Source organism: Pristis pectinata, chromosome 9, assembly GCF_009764475.1.
Source record: "Pristis pectinata isolate sPriPec2 chromosome 9, sPriPec2.1.pri, whole genome shotgun sequence".
Classification (NCBI taxonomy): Eukaryota; Metazoa; Chordata; class Chondrichthyes; order Rhinopristiformes; family Pristidae; genus Pristis; species Pristis pectinata.
The window spans coordinates 68,616,484-68,644,444 of record NC_067413.1 but is presented as its reverse complement, the minus strand read 5'-3'; the positions used below and the strand labels follow the sequence as shown (position 1 = coordinate 68,644,444).

General features: G+C 40.3%; 1 protein-coding gene across 1 annotated transcript in view; it reads right to left on the bottom strand.

Moving 5' to 3' along the window:
- The window catches only part of LOC127574002 (putative Polycomb group protein ASXL3), a 178,021-nt gene that overhangs the window by 71,230 nt on the left and 78,830 nt on the right, over positions 1-27,961 (bottom strand). The window contains exons 6-7 of the mRNA XM_052022595.1: positions 11,967-12,084; positions 1,137-1,265 (exon numbers count right to left, since the gene is read on the bottom strand). Coding sequence (XP_051878555.1) covers positions 1,137-1,265; positions 11,967-12,084 — 247 coding nt within the window. The remainder of the gene's footprint in view (positions 1-1,136; positions 1,266-11,966; positions 12,085-27,961) is intronic.

Here is a 27,961-nt window from a genome sequence, read left to right as displayed (position 1 = left end):
CAAATCTCCAGCTGGGACCTAACTACCCTCTTTCAAGGAACTAACACAGCTTTGTTGCTCATGGTATTTTATATCCTTTATTTATTATGCTAGGCATCACATGTTCCTTTTAATGAGCCTTTTAAGCCAGTCCTGCCAATTTTGAAGACTTGTATATGTAAAACTCTCTCTCTTCCAACACCCCATTTTAAAATTATGTCATTTTGTTTACAAGCAAAACAGAAAAGTTTGGAAATATTAAGGAAGTTGGACAACTTATGTGGAGAGAAAACAAAATTACATACAAGTTGATGACCTTTCATTGGATATATTGCCTTTTGGCCATTTAGTTTATATCGTGTCTCCTCATTTTTTCTATCAGAATAAATTAAAACTTGTTAAATTTAACCTGCCACATGAAGATGTTTTTCCAGCATTGTTTTTTTTAATCTGCCACATCTACCCTTGCACCAGCAGTTAAATAAGTATACATCATCAGATATGACAAGTATGCATCAAAGCAAGGCAGCAACAGCTAATCTCTGTCATTGCTGCTCTAACTTCTCCTGTACTTCCAAGTAAAGGACAAATCCTTTAATCCAAAATCTATTCACGTATTATATGTAATCCAAAACTTTGTTAGCGTTATCTCTATCTTTTTATTTAACTGTTAAACACCCTCTCTGGCACTGAAAATTAATGCTTTACAAGTATATAATCACATTCATTTGACTTTTAACTATTGCCAAGTATTTTCTGTGTACAATATATATTTCACTTTTTGTGCTGTCTTTATGTCCCTTCTATCTTTTTATTTCCTTTACCTGATTTTGTTTACTACTTCAATTTTCTCGTCCTGATTCAGCCTCTGTGCACTACATTAATGATTCTTTGAATTTGATTTCCTGTTCATGCAGTTCCCCCATGGCTTGCAGAGTATGCTTTGAATGCTTGGCTGATAACAGGCTGATGTGCAAATATCCACTGAAAATCTATGGCCAATATTAATCTGAATTGACAGCACTCAGCAAAATCTGTCCCAATGTCTTTTTTCACTAAATACAGTGCTACTTTGAATTTTGGTTTGATGACGCTTAAATGACATGGAAAAACAATGATTAAAACTGCCATCATTTGCAGAGTTTTGTAAAACATACCTGAGCTGGATCTCTTCAGTCTTTTCAGGTGCTGATCTGATGTCTTAATGAGACTTGGTGAGGATCTTGGCCCTTCTTTCAATTCTTTATCAGAACCATTCAGCTCACCAATATTGTTTGTTTCAAATCCTGGAAAAATACATAAAATTGATTTAATCTTACTGAATAATGTTGTACACATCCAGTTCTTTGTTCTGCACATTTACTGACAACATTAGTTAGGACTTTATTGTGGTAGATGAAGTAAGATTAGATTACGTACAAAAGTATAGTTTGTCGTGTCAACTAAAAAACCCATCAAGAGGTGACGGTGACCTTTGTTGGTACATTATCGCTGGGCTCTATTATGGTAGTTTTCTATTTTAAAAATCACTACTCATCCATCATTTAATTAATGCTTCATTTATAACATTCCAGTAGGTATTTCCTTGAGTATCTACACTATGCTGCTTTACTTCAGAGTGAAAAAGAGCAGCAGTTGCAGTCCACTGCAAATTAACCCCTTAGGAGTTATTTGACTCCAGAGAAATATCTCATCTAGTTCCAGCAAGATGTTTTATTCAGCAGCTTTTAGGTAAGTGGCACACATGAGTATGACTGACCTTTGCAGTCATCTTCAGATACAAACCAGGCACCAGGCTCCACATAGTGATGTACTGGTGTCTGTATTTTTTAGATTGGCACAAAGGCTTCACGTTGCTGATCTTTTACTCCTGTTCCTGCACTCAATCTATCTATTTAAATATAGTATGTTAATGTCTTAGAGCAGCTAGCCAGTGCTTAACAATCCAAGAACATCTGAAACAAGTGGCACTAATTACATTTATATCATTTAAATAGAATGCTTCCATAGAATGTGTTCTGATTTTATTAAGGACGCATTTGATCCATGTGATGCTCATTTAACTTATTTGTCAAGGCTAGAATCCTGAAGATATCATTTTCTTATCCATATGATTGTCAAATGTTTCTTGAGCTTACACCTTAGGGAGGTTTTCAGTCTTATACAACTGTTGCAGTTCAGGTCAACTTATCCCTTCTCTGGAAATAGGTGAAGTTAGAAGATATACGGAAGTAATCACATACTAAAAGCATCCAATGAAAAATACGTAACAACTATAGATGCAATCACGAAGAAGGTGTGTCAGCACCTCCAATTAGAAGTTTAAGGGGATTCGGCATATCATTGAAAACTCTGACAAATTTCTACAGATGTACAGTGGAAGGCATTCTGACTGGTTGCAACACGGAATGGTACGGGAACTCCAATGCACAGGAATGCAAGAGGCTACAGAGAGTGGTGGACACAGCCAGTTCCATCACAGGTACAGCTCTCCCCACTATCGAGGACATCTATAAGAGGCGATATCTCAGGAAGGTAACATCTACCATTAAGGCGATGTCCTCTTCTCATTGCTGCCAACAGAAACCTGCAACAGCTTCTTCCTCACTGCCATCAGGTTCTTGAACCAATATGAAAAACCCTAATTCTACCTCGGACTATATTTCCCTCAACTTGAGCTAATGTCGTTATGTCTATTTTTGTTTATTGTGTTGTTTATGTATTATTTAAGTTTATGTAATTTATGTTTGTCATGATTGTAATGTATTGGGCTGCTGCTGCAAAAAGCTAATTTTCATGGCATTTGAATGCCCCTGACAATAAACTTGAACTTGAACTAATATTTTAATATTGTTAAATGAACACTAGATGGCTCCTTGATGGGTTTAAGCCTATTGCTACATTTACATTCCAGTGTCTCGCATGATTTTGTGTTTCTTTGATATAATATTATAGAGGGTTTGAATATAAAAGGAGCAAGTTATCAAGTGGCAGGTTTAAAGTTAGAGTGGAAATATTTTAAAAGGACCTAAGGGGCAACTTTTTCACACAGTGGGGGGTGGGTATATGGAATGAGCTGTCAGAGGAAGTGGTAGAGACAGGTACAATAATGACATTGAAAAGACATTTGGTCAAGTACATGGATAGGAAAGGTGTAGAGTGAGATTGGTCAAATGCAGGCAAATGGGACTAGCTTAGGTAGTTGCAAAAGCAAAAAAAATCTGTAGATGCCGCAAATCTGAAATAATAAAAAAACAAAAATACTGTAAATACTTAACAAGCCATCTGTGGAGAGAGAAATAGTGAATGTTTCTGGTCCACGACCTTTCATCAGAACTAGGAAAAGTTAGAAATCAAGGTTCACAAGAATGATCCCAGGAATGAAAGGCTTAATTATGAGGACGATTTGGTGGCTCTGGGCTTGTACTTGATAAAGTTCAGAAGGATGAGGGCGCATCTCATTGAAGCCTACTGGATACTGAAAGGCCTGGATAGAGTGGAAGTGAAAGAATGTTTCTATTAGTAGGAGAATCTAGGATCTGAGGGCACAGCCTCAGAATAAAGGGATTTCCTGAAAATTGAGATAAGGAGGAATTTCTTCAGCCAGAGGTTGGTGAATCTGTGGAATTCATTGCCGCAGAGGGTCAGGAGGGTCCAAAATTGGCATGGTGATGGAAGTCAGATCAAAGTTCTACACTTCATCTTGTCACATTACACAACACTCACTAACACACCTCCATATCTTGCCAGAGGAGCTGGGCCATAAGCAACTGCAAGATTTTACTTTGACACAGCCACCCTCATCACCAACCACTACATAGCAGAAAGTTCTGGCCATTATTGAATCTAAGAGTATACTGAGACCACTTAAGATATCAGCATTTTCTTAACTGATCTTTCTACAGAGGCTCAATTTCTCCCTCGTCTCACAAAGGTTTCTGCTTACAAGTTCTGGATAGTATAAGCAGCTACCTCCCACTTTCACTCCTCCACTTACCATAAATCTGCTTTCCTTCCAGGACAGTACTTGCTGACAGGGCAGGGAAGATGGTGGTCCAGGTGCAAATTTACTGGACTGCAAAATTGGACACAAGTTCAATAGTACAGCATTCAAAAGATTTTAATGTGGCATAAATACTGAAGAAGGCCAATGGCATGTAAAGTTAAATATTTTGTGCACTTGCAGTGCTTACAGGAAGCATGTGTGCTTGTTAGAAAGCACAAGGGAGCCTAGATAAAACTTTGCATTGAGTATGCAAAATTTGAACCAATCCTTTTCAGAATGAAAGTGGTGGCGAACTCCATTTCAATGGTCATGGACCCAATCACATGCAGCATCTTATTATCAATGTCTCAGATTCCATTTTGGGGGTGTAAAATACCGCTGGTCCTCTTACTTTGTCAGAGGGTGTGATGAGCCAGTCCAAGTCAGAGTGACAATGTCATCAGAAAATATGCTTCCAAGCTACAAAAATCCCAGTCAACGCTTTGACTACTCAGGCCGATAATCTCTTCACTTTCACTTTTCTCAGCATACATGGCAGAAAATCCACCCCACTGAAGATTGCAGGGGAGTGTGTGTGTGAAGGGATGGGTGCAGGAGGCATAGTAATTATTTAAGCGCATTAAGGACTTGCACATATGTGCATATCATGCATTTCTTTTAACATGCCCCTTCAAAGGTTATCACATTTACGTTTCTGTGATTGCCTCTGCAGAGTTATACACTCACAGTTCAGTTCAGGCATCTGAATGCACAACTTCACTTGCTCTGATTGCTATTATATTGCTTACTATATTCTTCAACAAGAATTTGTAGATGTAAAGGTATAGTCTTTGAGCAACATCACGCATCCCCAAAGATCTTGGATCGATCTCAAAACCTTCTTTATGATTATGATGAAATGAATCAGTTATGACAGGATTCTGGCTAAAAAGCAACAGTGCATACAATATTCATAGCATTACAAATTGCATTAACAGCATTGTATGAAATCTTTCTCCATTGTAGCAGCAACTCCATCCATGAAATAAACTGTACAGAAAGAGATAAATCACAATTGCATAAGTTATAATGAGAAATTTTGTGTTTACTGTGGTACCTGGGAAAAGATGATAACTTGTTCAAATGAATGACATTACAAAATTATATTAAGATTACACAAGGCTGACTAGTTTGTGCCCATCAACAGACATGGTGGGTTAAATCAGAAAACCTTCTGCGAGCAATAGTGTGGCTAGGTTCCTTTTATGTATCGGACTCCTTTTAAAAAGGCTTCATTTCATTCTTTAGGGGAACACAATAATATTAAAATAAATACCTAATAAACATTCTTGTACTTTAAGCTTTTATTTCATATTTTTCCTTTAAGTTCCATTTTGAATGGCATGAAGGAAGCTTCTAATATGATAACGTTCTTGTAAGGGTGCAGGCTTTGTTTGGACATTTTCATTGCAATATTTTTGAATGTGGGAATTGCTACACAAATGAAGACTGGAGTTAATATTATTCTCTTTCTAACATCCAGAAGCCACATGAAACAATAATGATGTAGTATGGTGTTGATGAGTATGTCACCACTAACATGGACTTTATTGGCAAGTGTGTTGAGGACTGTGTACCAAAGAGGACAATCCGGGTGTTCCCAAACTGGAAACCATGGATGAACTGGGATATCCACTCCCTCCTGAAGTTGAGGACTGCTGCAGTCCGATCAGGTGACCCTGACCTTTAAAAGAAATCAAGATACAACTTCTGTAAAGCTATCAGAGATGCCAAGAGAAATATCAGTTCAAAGTCCCAGACCAGCCATCAGTTGTGGCAGGGCTTACATATTATAACAGGCTACAAAATGAAGTTGGGCAGACTAGTCAACAACAGTGCATCCCTTCCTGGTGAGTTTAACGCATTCTATGCACGTTTTGAACAGAAGGGTTGTCACAAGTGGGTTGTCATCACCCACCTTGGCTGCATGCAATGCAACCCGTGGTCACCTTTGAGATGTAGGATCACTCTTCCGGAGAGTGAACCTGAGGAAAGCATCTGGCCCAGATGGTGTCCCTGGCCGTGTGCTCAGATATTGTGTTGATCAGCTGGCGGGGTTATTTACAGCCATATTTAACCTCTCCTCACTTCAATCTGAGGTTCCCACCTGTTTTAAGAAGATCACTATCATCCCGGTACCTAAGAAAAACAAGGTAACATGCCTTAATGACTACCTGGTGGCTCCGACATCCACGATCATGAAGTGCTTTGAGATGCTGGTCATGGAACGCATCAACTCCAGTCTCCCAGACAACCTTGACCCACTGCAATTCGTCTACTGCCAAAACAAATCTGCAGTGGATGCCATCTCCCTGGCCCTACACTCATCTCTGGAGCATTTGGACAGTAAAGACACCTACGTTAGACTATTGTTTATTGACCACAGCTCCTCATTCAATATCATAATTCCAAGCAAACTCGTCACCAAACTCCTCCTCCCTCTGCAACTGGATCCTTGACTTTACGACCAACAGCTGCAATCAGTGAGGATAGGCAACAACACCTCCAGCATGATTATTCTCAACACTGGTGCCCCACAAGGCTGCGTCCTCAGCCCTCTACTCTACTCCCTATATACTCATGACTGTGTGACCAGATTCTGCTCTAACTCCATCTACAAGTTTGCAGATGATACCACTGTAGTGAGCCGTATCTCAAATACTGATGAGTACAGGAAGGAGATAGAGAGCTTAGTGACATGGTGTTATGACAACAACCTTTCCCTCAATATCAGCAAAACAAAAGAGCTGGTCATTGATTCGGGAAATGAGGCAGTGTACATGCACCTGTCTACATCAATGGTGCTGAGGTCGAGAGGGTTGAGAGCTTCAAGTTCCTAGGAGTGAACATCACCAATAGCCTGTCTTGGTCCAACCACGTAGACGCCATGGCCAAGAAAGCTCACCAGTGCCTCTACTTCCTCATGAGGCTAAAGAAATTTGGCATGTCCCCTTTGACATTCACCAACTTTTATCAATGCACCATAGAAAGCATCCTATCTGGATGCATCATGGCTTGGTATGGCAACTGCTCTGCCCAGGACAGCAAGAAACTGCAGAGTTGTGGACACAGCCCACCACATCACGGAAACCAGCCTCCCCTATATGTCTATACCTCTCGCTGCCTTGGTGAAGCAGCCAGCTTAATCAAAGACCCCACCCATCCAGGTAATCTCTTTTCTCCCCCCTCCCATCAGGCAGAAGATACAGGAGCCTGAGGGCACATACCACCAGGCTCAAGGACAGCTTCTATCCCACTATCATAAGACAATTGAATGGTTCCCTTATACGATGTGATGGACTTTAGATCTCACAATCTACCTTGTTATGACCTTGCTACCTGTACTGCACTTCTTCTGTAGCTGTAACACTTTACTCTGTACTCTGTTTTTACCCTGTGCTACCTCAATGCACTGTGTAATGAATTGACCTGTACGATCAGTTTGCAAGACAAGTTTTTCACTGTACCTCGGTACAAGTGTCAATAATAAACCAAACCAAACCAAACCAGTAGTTGCTGGGTAATCATAGAAATAATCTCTATCAATTATTGATAAAAGATTCAAATATGAGATGAGTGGTAGAAAGCTTTAGGGCCCGTAGGTATGAAGTAACTACTTCTCTTAAACAGACAGCATTTACCATATGTCATATCTTAAATTACATTACCTTTTTGTACTGTTTTGTTTTTATTACATATCATTTTTCAGAGGAACATGTGGCAAAGAGAAGTCCAGTGTAAGAACTAATGTGATTAGATTCACTTACTTATTTCCCTTTAGCTCTAGAAATCTTTCCTTCTCAAATACTTAATTCCCTTCTAAAAATTACTATTGAATTTTCATCCACTACTCTTTCAGGCAGAGAATTTAAGATCACCACAATCTACTTGTTCTAATTAAATAAGATGCATGGAATAATTTTTGGAGATAATTTTGTTTTACTCATTATTGCAAATTTATTCTTAAGCAACCTTTTGCTTTCTTGGCCATATGAAATCAAACTGTGAATGAAATATCTACGGAACTGCGGGACAAGGGAAAACGGAGAAAGATTATCAAGGAAAAATAATGCCTCTAATAACAAGGATCTTGGTACAAGCTGCAGAATCCTGTGGCAGCCAGCCAGTAAGGGTAAAATTAATGAAATGAAATAAATTAAATTAAATGCATTCCCAATGCAGTTTTTAATGTTGTACTTAAAATATTAGAAAATATTCCAGTAGATAAGCAGGTACTTAAACCAAAATTGGTAAACCAGGTATTGTTAGTACAACTAATAATCTCAGTATGTCTTAGTACATGAATCTGCCAATGGTCAAAAAGAAATGCTTCCAAAGCTGCAAGTCTAAAGACATCAGTTGCTTCAATTTTAAAAGCTGCAATCTAACTGCAGGTAGCTACAATGAAAACACAGCCCCATCTGCAGAAGTCATGGTCACCACTGCCCTCAACATGATAACTTCTGAATGCTTCAAGTCAAGCACTATTAAATCACTAGTCAGTGCTTTTATTTCCTTCTCCTAAAAGAAATGGAAGTATAATATTTATGCCCAATTTCAACACACAGCCAGTACAGGATGAGACTGGGGATAGGCACTGCAACTCTGCCACTATAGCTGACTCCTCCTAACCTGTGCATTTTGATTCACTGCATGATCCTTGGATTCATTAACTGCATCCTAAATAAAGTATATAGCTGATAAACAAAAGAGGATGTGGTAAGACGAAGTGCTCCCACTGAGCTGCACAATGACACATAAAGGAACAAATACTGCAAAACTATCAGTGATGACTGTGTGTAGGTTGATGGGCAATGAGTGTGAAAGGAAACAAAACACAAGAGTAGGATAGCACTAGGTACAGGCGGGGATGAATGCTTCCCTTAAATCATGGAGTAAGGAAATATAAAAATCTCAAGGGTTGTATCTTTCAAGGAGCCAAGGCTATGGGATTACTGCCATCACTTCCAAATTTGACTTTATCCATTGAAAGGTATAATGTTATCTTGCATGCAAGGTAAGCTGCAGCTGTACATGGTAAACATGTGATCAACCCCCAAATCATTTTACTTGGTATTCTGAGGAGATAGTTCCTTAGAGTACCAGGGTGGCCAACTATTCAATCAGCTTCATATGATATCCCTATTTATTTGATAATCAACAAAAAAGTTTGGATGCTGTAGCATCTGCCATTTACCCTACACTGACTTTGTCACTCTTTGTCCTTTTACTATCCCTTTCAAATGTTGGGAAGGCTGATAAATATTCAACAATCATTGTTAAGACTAGGAGGACTGAAACATTACATGCACTGCAATGTCTCCTTTACCTTTAAATGACTACATTTTGTTAAATTTTCCCAACAGCCCACTTTTTAATTCTGCTCCCTGTGCTAATGTGTCCATGGAACATGTTTCCTAACTTCAAATTAATTACCCTCATAAAATCACAGAAGGTCAGTTGTCTATGCCACTTGTGAATCATATACCGACTGTATTACAATATTGATGCCAGAAGGCACAGAAGTGAGGGTGTTACCATTATGCAAAGACTGGCATCAGAGTACTACCTTCTATTCTCTTCCATAGGAGTTGAGAATACAGAATAACCAGCAGCATTCCTGAAGTGCTCTTCATATACTGGGTGAGATCTGCAGAACTGCAAACGTTACACTCTATGTGAAAGAAAGCAGAGGGCAGGCTGAGTGGTTCTTTGCATACTGGAAGTGTATAGTGATGGCTATTATGGTTTGGTATTGGGACCTTTGCTTTTGTTGACACATATTAAAGACCTGGATATGGGTATATAGTACATTGTCTCAACACCTGCGGATGACATGCAGTCAAGAACTTCAGTTAATAATGAGAAAGGTACTAACTATAAGCAGGACATAGAAAACTTGTGAAGTGTCCTAATACATGGTAGTTGAAATTTAACACAAGGAAGTATTACTTCATTCATTTTGACAGAAAGAATGAAGAGAGTCAATAATAACCATAGAATGTAATGTTAAAGGGATTTCAGTACAGGGATAAGGAAAGCAGGACAAACTCAGAAACTAATAAAACTAGCTTATGGCTTTCATGGTGATAAAAATGAAGGTACGGTATGGGAAAACAAAATAGCTTTGCTAAAACATTGATTTTGCCCCAACAAAAGTACATTCTTTAATGCTGGGAACTGTCCTATAGGACGGACAAGGCTTCTGAGTGAAAACAAGATTTATCAGAATGTATGAGAATAAAATAATTCAGTCTTACGTGGTGAGAAAGAGAAACGGAGGTTGTTCTCTTTGGAGCAGGGAAGAATAGGTTTGTAAGCAATATTCAGGAGCATGAAGAGCTCTGATAGAGTAAATTGGGAGAAATCATTTCCAGAGCCAGAATGGATGACAGCTAGAGAATACAGATTGAAGATAATTGGCTAAAGGACTAGCAACAACATCAGGAAGAAAAAAATTATCAAGGAGTTGTTTTGATCTGGAACATGCAGAATGATAAAGTGATGGAAGCAAATTTAATAATAATTCAAAATGGAATTGGATATTAACTTGAAAATGAAAAATCTGCAAGGCTATGGAAAAAGAGCAGGGGCAGACACTAATTGGTTAGCTCTTTCACAAGCCCAGCACAGCCTAAAGGTTTGAATGGCTTCTTTCTATGCTGTATTACTCTATAATTCTTTTATCACCACTAGAAAATTCCTTCTTTATCTGTTTTGTTATATAAACAATCCCAAATTCTCTAGACTCTCCATGCATCCCTAATATCATTCCAGTAAAGCTGTTCTGCACTGCCGTTAAAGTTTTTGCCATTCTTCCTAAAGTGTGGTGTCCAGAATTAGATGCAACATTCCACACTGGGCCTAACCAGCAATTTGAATACAGATTTAATACAGGACTGCTGATGGACGTACACCAGGGAATGCTAAACAATCAGGCAGTCTATCAATGACTCCTATACACAATGTCACACAGCAAAGGGGTCTTTAAACATGTGCCAAAGCATTTTGTGAAATATATTGAGCAGTCAGCTCCATGGATATGACAGTGATGTCCACTTTGAAAAGGCCTCTAGTTCAGTTTTATCAGCTTCAATGGCAGTTTACATTGCTGGCATCATGGCTTGGAGGGCCAGTGGTAACAGTGGTTCCCAATTGTCACCTCACTCTTATTTGATGAACCTTTTCTAGAGAAGAGTTAACTGCAAAGTAATACTTTGATCTGCATACAATAAAAGCATTTTTAATTAGAAACTGCAGTAACCCATTTATTTGCTAATGATCATGTTAAATTCATATACAGGAAGTCCCTGACTTACCAATGCCCGACTTACGAACGCCCGTACTTACTTTGTGGTCGGTTCGTATGTGGGCCCGGCCCCCGATCCTACCACGGTGGCACTACACCTTCTTTGGCCCAACCCCGGGCCAAGTGCACATGTGCGGCTGGGGCCATGCGCGGCCGTGATCCCTGGCCCATGTGCGCATGCGCGGCCGTGATCCCTGGCCCAAGTGCGCATGCGCGGCCACTGTTCCGAGTTACATACAAAATCGGGTTACGAACAGTCTCAGAAACGGAACTCGTTCGTAACCCGGGGACTTCCTGTATTGAAATGCGCATAAACAAAGATTGTTTAGAATACATAAACAATGCGTATGGCAATTTGTGCATTTAAATAAAGTGTGTTACTTTGCATAAAAATGTGTTTTGAATGTCATCTGTTAATCACGTAATAGTTTTATCTGCTTTCCTTTAGCGTAGCACCGCTCAGTTTGAGAACATGCTATGAAGAGACTCTTGTGGTGTTAATTTAGCATAATCTGTGTTATCATCCATTTGGAAAGATTAGCAAAACTGGAATTTTTGAACTGTCATGACTTCCCAGCTGATTTCCATAAATTAGTCAAGAAACACTGAAGTTAATTCAGTATTGCTACTTACCAGATGGTGATTCTGAATGTTCTTCTGATACTTTTAGTGGTGTCAGTACAACACACGGAATGGCCTTGTTCATCATCATAGAAACACCAATCCTCCTCTTCTGTTGCTGCTTCAATGCCTATCAATTTAAAAACATGAACTTTGAGCCATAAACACCTTTTTCTCCCCCATTTCATTTCATATTTTTCCTTACCTTTGTAATTAACTACAACAGCTCGAGTCTGAATTACCTTCAAGTTTATAATCATCTTAAATAGGACACTAATTATCTCAACTTGAGACATTCTGTGTGCTTTTTCTGAATAGAATACTGCTGGCAGCACTTATACCTGCCCAGCCTCTATAAAGAATTGTATCAACATAAATGTATTTTTAATTAAAAGAATACTTCCCCCCTTCTCCAATGGGAAACAATTCTTTTCTTTTAATTTACTGAATGCAAAAGCAATCTCAAATACCACTATGAGACTTCTAATTGCTTGATTGCACTAGAGCATGATTACAACAATGGATCAATTCTGAATGTTGCTTGCAGTTCCCAAATACTAATCAAAGTTTCAGTTCTGATTCATGCTGCAACTGCTACTGGTTCTATATTTACAACTCAGATGCTGCCTGACCTGCTGAGTACTTCCAGAATTTTGGTTTTATTTGGTAATATGTCAAATTTTGATGCAGATGATTCCAATGCCATTGAATATCAAGAATAAAGGTTTGGACTCTCTCTTGTTGGCGATAGTCATTGGATGACACTTTTGTGGTGCAAATATTACTTAGCACATGTCAATGCATGCATAAATAACATCTAAGTCTTGCTATATGCAGGCATGGACTATTTCCTTTTCTGAGAAGTTGCAAATGGAATTAGATGTTTTGCAATCATCAGCAAAGATCCCCACTCTGAGCTAATGATGAAGAAAGGTCATGGATGAAGCAGTTGAAGATGGTTGGGCCTAGGTGCCCTGAGGAACTCTTGTAATGATGTCCTGAGGCTAGATTGATTAAGCTCCAACAACCACAACGCTCTTCCTTTGAGTGAGATATACTCCAATCATTGCTGTATTTCCCCTTGAGAGCCAATTACATCTGTTTTACCAGGGCTCCATAATGCCACATTCAGTCAAATTCTGCCATGAACTTAAGGGTAGTTACTCTCATTCCATCTCTGGTATTCAGCTCTTTGGTCCATGTTTGGTCCAAAGCTGTGATGCGATCTGAAGTCAAGTAGTGCCGGCATAACCCAAAGTGGGCATTGATGAGCAGGATAATAAGTGTTGTTGAAGCTTCCCTCTAGGCACATGGAAACTATTCCATCACATTCCTTACATGTGCCTTTTAGACAGTGGAAAAGCTCTGTGGTATTATGAGGAAAGACACTGACAGTAAGATAGCCAGCCTCTGACCTGATTTACTGTTAAATCCTGGGGGTCCAACAACACTCAAGAGCTCAACACCAAGAAGAGCAAAGCAGCTCACATCCACCAACCTAAAACTTCATTAACTCCATCATTGGCATACAGTGGGTGCAGTGTATTCCATCTATAAAATGCACTCGAGTTGTTTGCCCTGGCTATTCTGACAGCATCTCCCAAATTCATGATCTCTACCACCAAGAAGGGCAAGGACAGCAGACATATGGGTACCTCATCACCTGCAGGTTCTCCTCTAAATCACACAACATTCTGACTGAAAATATGTTGCAGTTACTTCATCATCATAATTGGGTCAAAATCCTGGAACTTCTGATCCAACAGCTGTGTGGGAGGACCTTCACCACAAGGACTGCAGTAGTTTAAAAGCCTGTCTCCAACCATCTTCTCAAAGGCAATTACCTATGGGCTGTAAATGCTGGCGATACTCATCATTTATTTGTTTATCGGGATATGACCATGGCTGAGGAATTGAATAGGCTGAATCAAATTGGCTGAAGGCTGACTTCTGTGATGGTGAAGATCTCAGAAGGAAGCCGAGGTGGATCTTCCATTTGGCACTTCTGGCTGAATGTGCCTGCAAATGCTTCAGCTTTGTCTTTAGCACTCACATGCTGGGCCTGCATCATTAAGGATGAAAAATTCTTGGTGCCTCCTCCTCCCATTAACCGTTTAATTGTTCACCACCAATCATGATATAGTGGGACTGCAGAGTTTGAACTGAACAGTCAGTTATAAGATGACATTGTTCTGTATATTGTGTGCTGTTTTTGCAGATTTGTGTACATGATGTCATATATTGCTGCTTTAACATTTTTAGGTAGGCCTGATCTTGCTCCCAGCATGCCCTGCCTCATTGAACCATTTTAAAAAGTTAATTAAAACTTATATTTTGAAAGTAAGAGAAGAGATAGCATAAGAGCAACAGAGGGAATTGCTGGTTAATTTCCATGATGATGAAAATGATCAACTTACTTCATAAGGTTATATCCATACTTTGATGTGTTAGTGAATTGAACTTCTCTATCACATTTTGGTTATCTAATCAAATGTACATTTACCTGAAATGTTGAAAGATCAACAAGGAATTCTCTTTTTTTTTAAGTCCTACTTGTCAAATTTTAGTACTCAATTCTGATCTCGAAATTCTTTCCAAGATTAACAGTATTAAAAGGATCTTTTTTCTTTTTCCAAGATTATTTAACATAGTTCTTCAATCAAGTGGCACAAAAATTTTAATTTTTATAATCTCAGTTCCTATTCATGATATATTGCAATCTATTATGAAACCAGTACTTGGGCTTTATGGAGTAAAACTAACCAGAATGTGTATTAGGTGGTGGGATGTGAAGTGGATGCCACTGGCAAAGATGACAATTATTGTCCATTTCCATAGATCTTGAGAAGGTAATGGTGAATCATGTCAAATGCTGCAGCTTGTGTGGTGAAAAAAACTAGAAATTAGCTGAAAGGAAGCCATTCAGCCCATCGTTATGCTGGTCAAAAAAGAATTAACAGCTTAATCCCTCTCAATAGCAGGTCACGGTTTTGCAAGTGACATCCAACTATAATTTCAATGTGATGAGTGCTTCTGCCTCTAAGACCCCTTTTAGGCAGAGAGTTCCAGATCTCTACCAGCCTGTAAGTGACAATTTCTTTCCTTATCTCACCTATAATCTTTATACTGAGCTCTTCCTATTTATCTTGGCATTGGATAATTTTATATACTTCATTTAAGTCTCTCCTCTATTACAAGGATTATGCATTAGTTTGTATCAGCCTTTCAGTGGATAAACTGGCCTTTTTACAATATTAATTAGTATTAACATATTAATAGCAAAACAATTGGCTGATTTTCATTCTTTGCTTCAAACATAGAGCATGGTTCTCAACTATCTAACTGAACTGCCCAGTGACAGAAGGAATGAAGCAATGCTGAAGGTAGGTAATGGCCTAAAAGCAGAAGGAGTGGTCTTCCTGATGGAAATAGGGAACTTGAAGTAGGGAGCTGGAAGCTGAGCTTCTGATAAAAAAAGATACTTAGGATGTGAACAATCTGAATCAGCAGCTAGGGGGAGCATTGAGTCAGTAATACCTGCACTGAGATTTTCACAGGATGCTGATATCAGGCATCCAGTATTCAAAACTGCAACCCCCTCAAGATTATATTTTGGTTAAACATTTGAAAATACAGGGATCATGCAAGGTAATGCTAAGGTACACGTGGTGATGTGGTGAGTGCACATGCGGAATATCATGGTTGAGAAAGATGTTGCTTTGTTGAAGAGAGCAGGAGGGGGCCAAAGGTAGATAACTGGATGACTCTTGAGATTCTGATTTGACATTGGACACCAAGAAACCTGGCCTCAGGTAAGTGTGTACCTAATCAAAAGTGCAGTCAGCATTGAGTGCACGCAGAGATCAACTAAGTGAGTAGGTAGCAAAAAGATGGCCTTCAACAGAGAGAACCTGCTTCTGGAGCAGGTACACTGCTACTACATTCCACATACAGTGGGTAATTTTTCTCTAGTGAGCTTATTTCTCGGAACATTGGTTCATCAGGGAGCTATTGATACTCTGTTCTGAGGGTAGGTTTTGAAGGTAAAAGTATATAACTGTATGGTTTCAGCTTTTATTAATTCAAGTCCTGACATACATATTAAATAGTTACTGTAACCAGGGCAACCCAACAGACTATCCATCTGCTTTTCAAACTGATAACAGCACTCCCTTCCATCTGCTGAAAAATCTTGACCCCAAAATCAACAGTTACAATGAAACTTTCACACTGTGCTTGTCACAGACTAAGTGCTAAAAATGGTTCAAGTTTTGAAAATTATATCACAGATTAAATGTTGAAACTCCTGGTGGCTAATAGCTTATTTTCTTTAATTTCTTGACATGCTTGTTCAGCCGTTCTCACAAATTGAATGTTTCAATGTGACAGTTATTGTCAATTGTAGACTCAGAAGAACTAACATAAGAGACCACATTAACAGAAACGATCCATATAAAACAAGCTATTACCTATCAACCCCTGTAGTATTGGTTGAAGTCTAGCATTTTGACAGTAAGTTTCATTTAATTATTGTGAACATTGAAACAAAATCCCAGGATACTTTGTACAAAATACCAGACTGGATTTAGATTGTGATTTAATAAATGTTTGCATTCAGAATGCAAAAAAATATTCCAAGAATGACTATGACAGAATGCAAAATCCAAAACAAAATTATTCTAAGTTTTATTCACTTTTAACTTTAATTTAACAATGGTTCCTTGAAATATCTTTTCTCTCTTCCAGCCTATCACAAGCTTCTCTTTTATTTTCTCCTTCTTCCTTTTTTTGCATTTTATAATTTGATTTATTTCTAAATCTGTTTGGTCAGTTAAAATGAACAGTCATTGACATGAAACATCAGTATTCCTCTCTCTTAAAATGTTGCCCTACTTGCTGAATAGTTCCAGCATTTTCTGTTTTTATTTCTTGTTGATCTAGAAATAATAGCCTATGGGGTTACCTACCCTTGGTGGCACAATAAGTGCTGGCAACTCGATCCAAAGGTGTAGATGCACAGCTAAGGTCTGAAGCTGAGACATCCTGGAGTTGTATTTGGCTGCGTGTTGCAGATGCAGTGCTGATCTGAATTCCTGACTAATATATACTCTGAGATCTCATGAGATATCAGCGTGGAATGCAGGAACATTCAGGATATTAACTTATTTTGAAGTGATTTGCCATTCTCCATGAAATAACACTCCATGTGTGAATAATGAACTTCCCAAACCTTCTTTTCATTACTTAGAGGCTTATCCAGGCTGTATTTAGATTAGTTTATGTATAATGGTTCATACAATCACAATGGTCCGACCAACATTTTTACTTAATTTACTGGGAAGGGTAGTGATTTAATTTATTGTGAACCATCTATTTCCAATATTTTGACTGATTGATTATAGTTATAAATCAATTCACAGGTGGTGTAATAAAACTTAAAAACTATATTAGTGAAAAAATAATGTAAGCTCATTAAGGTTCTTGGTTTAATAAGACAACCAATTTAGTTCATATGGAAGTGAGGATATAACCATATAGGCACTCCCAGATGAGGAACTGTGAAAAAAGGCAAGCTACAGCAACTTATCACTGCCCAATGTGTTGTTTTAATAATGTGCATATGTGGATATTGAATGGTATAAGAATAAGCTTGGCTTATTTAAGTAAAATAGTTTACTGATATTCTCTGAAGTTTGGACAATAAGCAGTATAGGTACAGAAGTGTGACCATCCAAAATCACTGGGTTCAGGAACAGCTTCTATCCTACAACCATCAGGTTGTTGAGCTGACTTGCACAACCCTAATCCTAACTTATCAATGGAACACTACAGACCACCCCTTGCACTACCATGGACTGCAAAGTCTTTCTTTCTTTCTTAACTGGAGCTGCAGCTGGACGATCCTCGGCTCCTAAGGGAGAACGAGGAGTTCATAGATAAGAACTACAGGAAGGCAGTCACTTCTAAGCTGCAGGAGGCAGGTAGCTGGGTGACTGTCAGGAGAAGGAAGGAGAAGAGACAGGTAGTGCAGAGTACCCCAGTGGCCGTTCCCCTCAATAACAGGTATACCGCTTTGAATACTGTTGGGGGGATGACCTACCAGGGGAAAGCCACAGTGACCAGGACTCTGGCACCGAGCCTGGTTGTGTGGTGCAGAACGGGGCGGGGGCGGGGAGAAGAGAAGAGCAGTAGTGATATAAGATTCAACAGTAAGAGGGGCAGACAGGAGATTCTGTGGACATGAAAGAGACTCCCGGATGGTATGTTGCCTCCTGGGTGCCAGGGTCTGGGACATCTCGGATGAAGTCCGCAGCATTCTGAAGGGGGAGGGCAAACAGCCAGAAGTCATGGTACAAATTGGTACCAATGACATAGGTAGGAAAAGAGATGAGGTCCTGAAGAGGGAATATGGGGAACTAGGTAGGAAGCTGAAAAGCAGGACCTCAAGGGTAGTAATCTCTGGATTGCTGCCTGTGCCACGCGCCAGTGAGTGTAAGAATAGGTTGATTTGGCAGACGACTGCGTGGCTGAGGAGTTGGTGCAGGGAGCAGGGTTTCAGATTTGTGGATCATCGGGATCTCTTCTGGGGATGGTACGACCTGTATAAAAGGGACGAGTTACACCTGAACTGGAGGGGGACCAATATTCTTGGGGGCAGGTTTGCTAGAGCTGTTGGGGAGGGTTTAAACTGGTTTGGCAGAGGGATGGGATTGGTGCATTTAGTGTATAAGTAGATGCAGCGTGTAGAAAGACTGAGAGGAAGGATAGGCAGTTGAAAGGGCGAAATTGCGGTCAGTTGGATGTGCTGAAGTGTGTCCACTTTAATGCAAGAAGTATCAGGAACAAGGGTGATGAACTTAGAGCATGGGTAAATACATGGAACTAATACGTTGTGCCCATTACAGAGAATCAACTGTCACAAGGGCAGGAATGGCTGCTGGATATTCCGGGGTTTAGATATTTCAAAAGGGACAGGGATAGAGGTAAAAGAAGTGGGGAAGTGGCTTTGCTGATCAGGGACAGTATCACAGCTCTAGAAAGGGAGGATGTCCTGGAGGGATCGTCTACTGAGTCAGTCTGGGTGGAAGTCAGAAACAGGAAGGGAGCGATAGCTCCATTGGGAGTATTCTACAGACCCCCCAATAGCAGCAGAGACACTGAGGAGCAGATTGGGAGGCAGATTTTGGAAAGGTGCAAAAATAAAAAGGCTGTTGTCATGGGTGATTTCAGCTTCCCTAATACTGATCGGCACCTCCTTAGTGTAAAGGGGATAGATGGGCAGAGTTTGCTAGGAGTGTTCAGGAAGGATTCCTGACACCGTATGTAGACAGATTGACTAGAGGAGAGGCCAAACTGGACTTGGTACCTGAGCCTGATCAGGTTTCAGATCTCTCAGTGGGAGAGCATTTTGGAGACTGGGACCATAATCCTTGACCTTTACCAAAGCCTTGGAGAGACATAGGAGCAGATGATACCATAGAAAAACCATAGAATTACAGAACAATACAACACAATACAGGCCCTTCAACCCACCATGTTGTGCCGAACTTTAAACCACGCCTAAGACTATCTAACCCCTTCCTCCCGCATATCCCCCTATTTTAAATTCCTCCATATGCTTATCTAACAATCTCTTGAACTTGACCAACGTATCTGCCTCCACCACTACCCCAGGCAGTGCATTCCATGCACCAACCACTCTCTGGGTGAAAAACCTCCCTCTGACATCTCCCTTGAACTTCCTACCCATTACTTTAAAGCCATGCCCTCTTGTATTGAGCACTGGTGCCCCAGGAAAGAGGTGCTGGCTATCTACTCTATCTTAATATTTTGTATACCTCTATCATGTCTCCCCTCATCCTCCTTCTCTTCAATGAGTAAAGCCCTAGCTCCCTTAGTCTCTCCTCATAATCCATACTCTCCAATCCTGGCAGCATCCTGGTAAATCTCCTCTGCACCCTTTCCAACACTTCCACATCCTTCCTATAATGAGGCGACCAGAACTGGACACAGTACTCCAAGTGTGGTCTTACCAGAGCTTTGTAGAGCTGCATCATTACCTCGCGGCTCTTAAACTTGATCCCACCACTTATGAAAGCTAACATCCCATAAGCTTTCTTAACTACCCTATCCACCTGTGAGGCAACTTTCAGTGATCTGTGGATATGAACCCCCAGATCCCTCTGCTCCTCCACACTACCCAGAATCCTGCCATTAACCTTGTACACCGCCTTGGAGTTTGTCCTTCCAAAGTGTACCACCTCACACTTCTCCGGATTGAACTCCATCTGCCACTTCTCAGCCCAGCTCTGCATCCTATCAATATCCCCCTGCAAGCTTCGACAGCCCTCCACACTATCCACAACACCACCGACCTTTGTGTCGTCTGCAAACTTGCTAACCCACCCTTCTACCCCCTCATCCAAGTTATTAATAAATATCACAGGTGAGGGGCGCGGCGGAGCCGCCAATAAAAAAAAGAAAAAAAAAGAAAAAAAAGGAAAAGAAAAAAAAATCACGAAAAGTAGAGGTCCCAGAACCAATCCTTGTGGGACACCACTAGTCACAGCCTTCCAATCCGAATGCACTCCCTCCACCACAACCCTCTGCTCTCTACAGGCAAGCCAATTCTGAATCCACACGGCCAAGCCTCCCCGGATCCCTTGCCCTCTGACCTTCTGAAGAACCATACCATGTGAAACCTTGTCAAACACCTTATTAAAATCCATTTAGACCACATCTACTGCACTACCCTCATCAATCTTCTTGGTCACCTCCTCAAAGAACTCTCTCAGGCTTGTGAGACGTGATCTTCCCTTCACAAAGCCATGCTGGCTGTCCCTAATCAGTCCATGATTCTCTAAATGCTCACAGATTCTATCTCTTAGAATCCTTTTCAACAGCTTGTCCACCACAGACGTAAGGCTCACTGGTCTGTAATTCCCTCTACTATCCCTACTACCTTTTTTGAATAAGGGGACAACATTTGCCACCCTCCAATCCTCCGGTACCATTCCCGTGGACAATGAGGACTCAAATATCCTAGCCAATGGTTCAGCAATCTCCTCCCTTGCCTTGCGGAGCAGCCTGGGGAATATTCCGTCAGGCCCCGGGGACTTATCTGTCCTAATACTCTCTAACAGCTCCAACACATCCTTTCTCTTGATATCTACACATGGGAAAGTATTTAATTGGGGGAGGGGGAATTATGATGCTATTAAGCAGGAACTTGGGAGCGTAAGTTGGGAACAGATGTTCTTGGGGAAGTACACAATGGAAATGTGGAGGTTGTTTAGGGAGTACTTGCATAAGTTCTGGATAGGTTTGTCCTATTGAGGCAGGGTAAGGGTGGTAGAGTGAAGGAACCATGGTTGTCAAGAGATGTAGAATATCTTGTCAAGAGGAAGAAAGAAGCTTACCTAAGGTTTAGAAAGCAAGGATCAGACAGGGCTCTGGAGAGTTACAAGGTAGCCAGGAGGGAGCTTAAGAATGGACTTAGGAGAGCTGGAATGGGGCATGAGATGTCCTTGGTGAGTAAGATCAAGGAAAACCCCAAGGCATTCTACAGGTATGTGAAAGATAGGAGGATGACTAGAGTGAGGTTTGGACCGATCAGGGATGAAAGAGGAAACATGTGCCTGGAGGCGGAGGAGGCAGGGGAGGTCCTTAATGAACACTTTGCTTCAGTATTCACGAGAGAGAGAGAGAGAGAGAGAGAGAGAGAGAGAGAGAGAGAGGGGGAGGGAGGGAGGGAGGGAGGGAGGGAGGGAGAGGGGGAGAGAGAGAGAGAGAGAGAGAGAGAGAGAGAGAGAGAGAGAGAGAGAGAGAGAGAGAGAGAGAGAGAGAGAGAGAGAGAGAGAGAGAGAGAGAGAGAGAGAGAGAGAGAGAGAGAGAGAGAGAGAGAGAGAGAGAGAGAGAGAGAGAGAGAGAGAGAGAGAGAGAGAGAGAGAGAGAGAGAGAGAGAGAGAACTTTTGAAAAACATTAGGATAGATGTCACCAGGATCGGACAGGATATATCCAAGCGAGGGAAGAGGCTGCTGCGCCTTTGGCGATGATCTTTGTGTCCTCACTGGCCACAGGAGTAGTCTTACTTCAGTGGTGGGCAAATAACTGGAGAAGATTCTTAGAGACAGGATTTATGAGCATTTGGAGAAGCAGAGGCTGATTGGGGACAGTCAGCATGGCTTTGAGGGGCAGGTCGTGCCTCATGAGCCTGATTGAATTCTTTGAGGGTGTGACAAAGCACATTGATGAAGGTAGAGCAGTGGATGTGGTGTACGTGGATTTTAGTAAGGCATTTGATAAGGTTCCTCATGGAAGGCTCATTCAAAAAGTTAGGAGTTAGTAAGTTTGCAGATGACACAAAGGTTGGTGGTGTTGTGGATAGTGTAGAAGGTTGCTATAGGTTACAACAGGACATTGATAGGATGCAGAGCTGGGCTGAGAAGTGGCAGATGGAGTTCAACCTGGAAAAGTGTGAAGTGATACTCTTTGGAAGATGGAATTTGAAGGCAGAATACAAGGTTAATGGCAGGAATCTAAGCAGTGTGGAGGAACAGAGGGATCTTGAGGTCCACATCCATAGATTCCTCAAGGTTGACGCGTAGGTTGATAAGAAGGTGTATAGTGCTTTGGCCTTCATTAGTCAGGGTATTGAGTTCAAAAGCTGTGAGGTAATGTTGCAGCTCTATAAAACTCTGGTTAGACCACACTTGGAGTATTGTGTTCAGTTCTGATCGCCTCATTATAGGAAGGATGTGGAAGCTTTAGAGAGGGTGCAGAGGAGATTTACCAGGATGTTGTCTGGACTGGAAAGCACATCTTATGAGGATAGGTTGAGCGAGCTAGGGCTTTTCTCTTTGGAGAGGAGGAGGATGAGAGGTGACTTGATAGAGGTGTACAAGATGATGAAGCATAGATCAAGTGGACAGTCAGAGACTTTTTCCCAGGGCGAAAATGGCCAACACGAGGGGGCATAATTTTAAGGTGATTGGAGGAAGGTATTGGGGTGATGGCAGAGGTAAGTTTTTTTTTACACAGAGAGTGGTGGGTGTGCGGAATGCACTGCTGGCAGAGGTGGTGGAGGCAAGTACATTAGGGACGTTTAAGAGAATCTTAGATAGGCACATGAATGATAGAAAAATGGAGGGCTATGTGGGAGGGAAGGGTTAGATAGATCTTAGAGTAGTATAAAATGTTGGTACAACATCATTGGCTGAAGGGCCTGTACAGTGCTGCAATGTTCTATGTTCACTGTCTTGCATAATTTATGTTCTATGTGTTGTCTGAATCTATGTGCCTGTGATGCTACTGCAAGCAAGTTTTATCACTGCACCTATATGTACTGTATTGTGCACATGATAAAACCTTGACTTGACTTGAGGAAATCAAGAGAGATACTTCTTTAAAATTTATTTGAGATGTAGACATTCCTGGAAAGGCCAGTATCTTTTGCCTATCTCTAATTGCCCCTGAGAAGGTGAGGTTGAGCCACCATCTTGAATTGCTGCAGTCTCTGGTGAAGGTACTCAACAGTACTTCAGAACTATTGATGATTGTTTGCTTCCTGAGATGAGGGTCCAAGCCTATTTTCCCTTTTTCACCAAGATTCCCTACAGCAATATCTCTCTCATCAAGTCAAAACCCATGGCTTTGTAATCTTTAAATCTGACCTTCAAAATATTACCTTGCCTACCTCCCACCTTACACATTAAAACTCTGTCTCAATCACCATTTATTCCAGTGCTTATGGACCTGCAAAGTCTGTTGGTTAGGCCATGTGTTGATTTAAAAATTCACATCTTTGTTTTCAAATCTCTCCATCGCTAATAATTCTAAATCTCTCTAACCTCTTCTCTCCTTATCATCCTGCAAAATCTACTTCACAGTTCTCGGAATTGTATTTGACTGTATGTTGCTGATGCAGTGCTGATCTGAGCTCCTGACTAATATATAACATAAACTCATTAAGGAGGTTCTCGGTTTAATAAAATAGCCAATTTAGTCCAGATGGAAGGGAGGAAATAACCAGTATAGGTATTTCCAGATTATGAACTGTGAAAAAAGGCAAGCTATGGTAATTTATCATTGCCCAAATTCCTAATGTTAATCCCTTCAACACTTCCCTTCAACTGCCCAGACCCTAAACTCTGGAATTTCTTTCCTAACCCTTTGCCTATTTTCCTTCTAAGATGCTTAATAAACCTATCTCCACGTCCTTATTTGACATGGTTAATGTGGTAACATTCTTGTGAGAATTTACTCTTTTAAAATCTCAAATAAAAGTTAGGTGATCGAGTCTGTTTACAGTTTGATAGTTTGATAGTTTTTTAATTGCCATTTTAGGTATCTGCCATTTTCCACATTAATTGTACTTCAATTCCACTTTCCTACAGGTTAATATTTTCTCTCTGCTAATCCAAACGAAAAAAAAACAGAAATCAGAAAGAAAATGAGAGCAAATCATGTTCAAGAGATGCATTTGATATAAAGGCCAAAGAGATTCAAAAAGAAAACAAGAAAGTTAATAACGTGACTGAAATCATCTTCAAATGCAGAAGTTAAAACATCTAATGCTCATAAACAGTGCATACCCGGAAAATATTTAATGTACAATGAAGTGGGAGAAGGTCGTTTGACACAACAAGCTTGAGAGGAGTATTTGAAAAGGCATAGTATCAGCAGATTGATTGCTTGCAAGTTATGAACACTACCCCAGGTGGTTTCTCTACACCCACCCACTTCCCTCAATGCACCCACTCCTTTCTGTCATCGGGCTTCATGCTGAATCTTCTTGTGGTCAGAAAGCAAGATGGTTAAAGTATAGCATTCTCCAAGGAAACTAACAATGTCCATGTCCATAATTATCCAAGGAATTCAATCTTTATGCAGATGGGATTATTTTACACTTTCTGCCTTAGTTTGCTCATGCTGATTTTGAAACATTCTACTGCTGTATAGTGCTTCATCTACTGATTTCACATAAAACTAATCAATTCTCCTTCCCAAGGGGAATAGGAGAGTTTGAGGGATTAAATGCAGACTTCTGGTTTAGTATCTAGTATTCTATTAGTACTGCTGGAGGAGTTTAGATGCAGTGACACACATTATTGCTTAATGCACGAAAAATAGATTTGATCAATTAATTAACACAGTAATCCCAGTATATAATTTTCTTTTTTTTAAACCAGGGCCAAGGGTAGCAACCATACCTGTTGGCAATAAATTTCAGACTTCATTTAAAATTCATGAAGTCAAACATTGTTATCCTACCAGCTTTAGGAAAGAAATGCTGGAACTCTGAAAAAAAAAGTTTAACTAACATAATAAAGAGAAGCAGAAGGTGGCCATTTGGCCCTGCCATTCAAGAAGATCATGACTGATCTTACCTCACTGCCAATTTATTGTACTAATGCCATACCCCTTAATTCCTTGACTGTCACAGAAAAGTTTATATTTTTGTGGAAGTAAGTATTTGGTGAGTTTCTTTTGCAGAAGAACTGATTTTGAAATAATAATTTCATTTGCACATTAACAGTTAATGCATAAAAACCAAATGAGCAGAAGACACAAAGGCTCGAGAATATATACCATCAGGCTCAAAGAAAGCTTATATCCTGCTGTTATAAGGCTCTTAAATGGATTATATGATAAAGAAGAACTTTTGATCTCTCAATCTACCTCATCATGGCCTTTGCACTTTATTTGTCTACCTGCACTGCACTTTCTCTGTAACTGTAAGACTATATTCTGCATTGTTTTTTCCCTTTGTACTACTTCAGTGTACTTATGTTTGTAATGATCTGTCTAGATGGCATGCAAGCAAAAGCTTTTCACTGTATCTCGGTACATGTGATGATACTGTAATTTTACAGGGAAATAAGTTGGGGAAGAGGATTGATGGGATTGTTTTGAGAGCAATGGACTGAATGTCCTCCTTTTGTGTCCGATGAAAAAATGAAGAAAAATCAAAGATGCTATTTTCACCAGGAGTGATAATATTTCTTTTTAATGAGAGGGGCATATTGGGAATATATCACAATGCCATCAAATATGGAGACCAAGAAATAAGGTTGAGTGACCATCCATTTTGTGGGAATGGGGTCAAGGGCTAAAGTGGGGTAGCAGGAATAAAATGAACTCAGTGAAAGCTTGAGGGAAAATAAGAGAGAAGATAGAGGAATATGCAGATTAAGAACTTGAGGAGAGAGAAGTCTATGGAGGTTTGGGTTAATGGGAAAGGGGAGGGTAGGAGAAAACAACTGAAGCAAGCAAATATTAAGAACAAGTCAATTAATGGCATCACATGGTTAAACATAGAACATAGAACAATACAGCACAATACAGGCCCTTTGGCCCACCATGTTGTGCCGACCTTCAAACCACTCCTAAGACTATCTAACCCCTTCCTCCCATATATCCCTCTATCTTACATTCCTCCATATGCTTATCTAACAATCTCTTGAACTTGCCCAACATATCAGCCTCCACCACCACCCCAGGCAGCGCATTCCATGCACCAACCACTCTCTGGTGAAAAACCTCCCTCTGACGTCTCTCTTGAACTTCCCACCCATTACCCTTAAAGCCACACTTTCTTGTATTGAGCACTGGCGCCCTGGGAAAGAGGCGCTGGCTGTCCACTCTATCTATTCCTCTTAATATTTTGTATACCTCTATCATGTCTCCCCTCATCCTCCTCCTCTCCAATGAGTAGAGCCCTAGCTCCTTTAGTCTCTCCTCATAATCCATACTCTCTAATCCAGGCAGCATTCTGGTAAGTCTCCTCTGCACCCTTTCCAATGCCTCTACATCCTTCCTATAATGAGGCAACTAGAACTGGACACAGTACTCTAAGTGTGGTCTAACCACACTTGTTGAGTTGTTGAGTTGAGTTGAGAGTAGCAAGTGCAAATGTGAATGGATTAAGTAGCTGGTAATGGAAAAAAGATAGTGATATCTTTGCTTTCCATGATAATCCCAGAGAAGTGGATGGTAATGGTTGTGAAAACTATGGCCAATATACTTCATATAATCTAGCCAGATTTGATGATAGTTGTTCTAACCAGTGGTCCCCCAAATACAGTGAGTTCTGAGTGTGGTTGTAGACTTAACATGTCTCCTAGGACTTGACCAAGGATATTTGGGACCATACCAAGATAATGACATGTGTAAGGCCAGCTACAGAAATTATTGGCAACGAAAATGCAGGATAGGGAGTGCTTCCGAAGTTCATTAGCTATACATCTTGGCAAATGGAAGCCCACAGATGAGAGAGTTAACAACTTACCAGTACAATTGTAAGTAATTTGCAGGAAGCTTTGAACATATTCTGGGAAATGTCACTGATTGTAATTAAGATGATGAGGTTTGAGGGGTCTTGTGAAAAAGCAAGGTAAAAAGCTGGTCACAGGTATAGATAGATGAGTTTCTTTGGAAGGAGAGAAGGAGATGTTAAAGGGAGACAGGAAGTCAATTTAATCATAGAGAATAGAATGGAATAGAGATCACTGAATAAAATAGATATCACTGAAGACAAATGCAACACAGTGGCTGAAAGAGAAAAGGCAGATCTTTCAGTGAGAAACTCAGGGTACAGCTTTAGAAGGACGGTGATCGACAACAAGTGTTAAAAGAGAGGTAAAAGTATGGAACAGGACGATGTGCCAAAATGAAAAGAAATTGCTTGGGGTTTAGGGACATATATTTGCATATGATTTAATGTTAACGGCTACAATTTTACAAAGGCAAGATGTTGAATGAAATGCATAACCAAGTGGGAAAAGCTTTACTGATGGGTAAGCCAGTGGTCTCCATGAATCAAATTTCAGTTAACACTGGGATGTCAATGTAATCTTCCATATTAATGTTGTTAATGGCAGGACCTTGTCTGCAATTGAAAGCCTGATTGAAAAGGGAGTTTTAAAACCATATGAGATCTATACTTTTATAAATATCCAGATAAAATAGATTATGTTAAACTCTAACATTGGCCTTTCACAGGGTA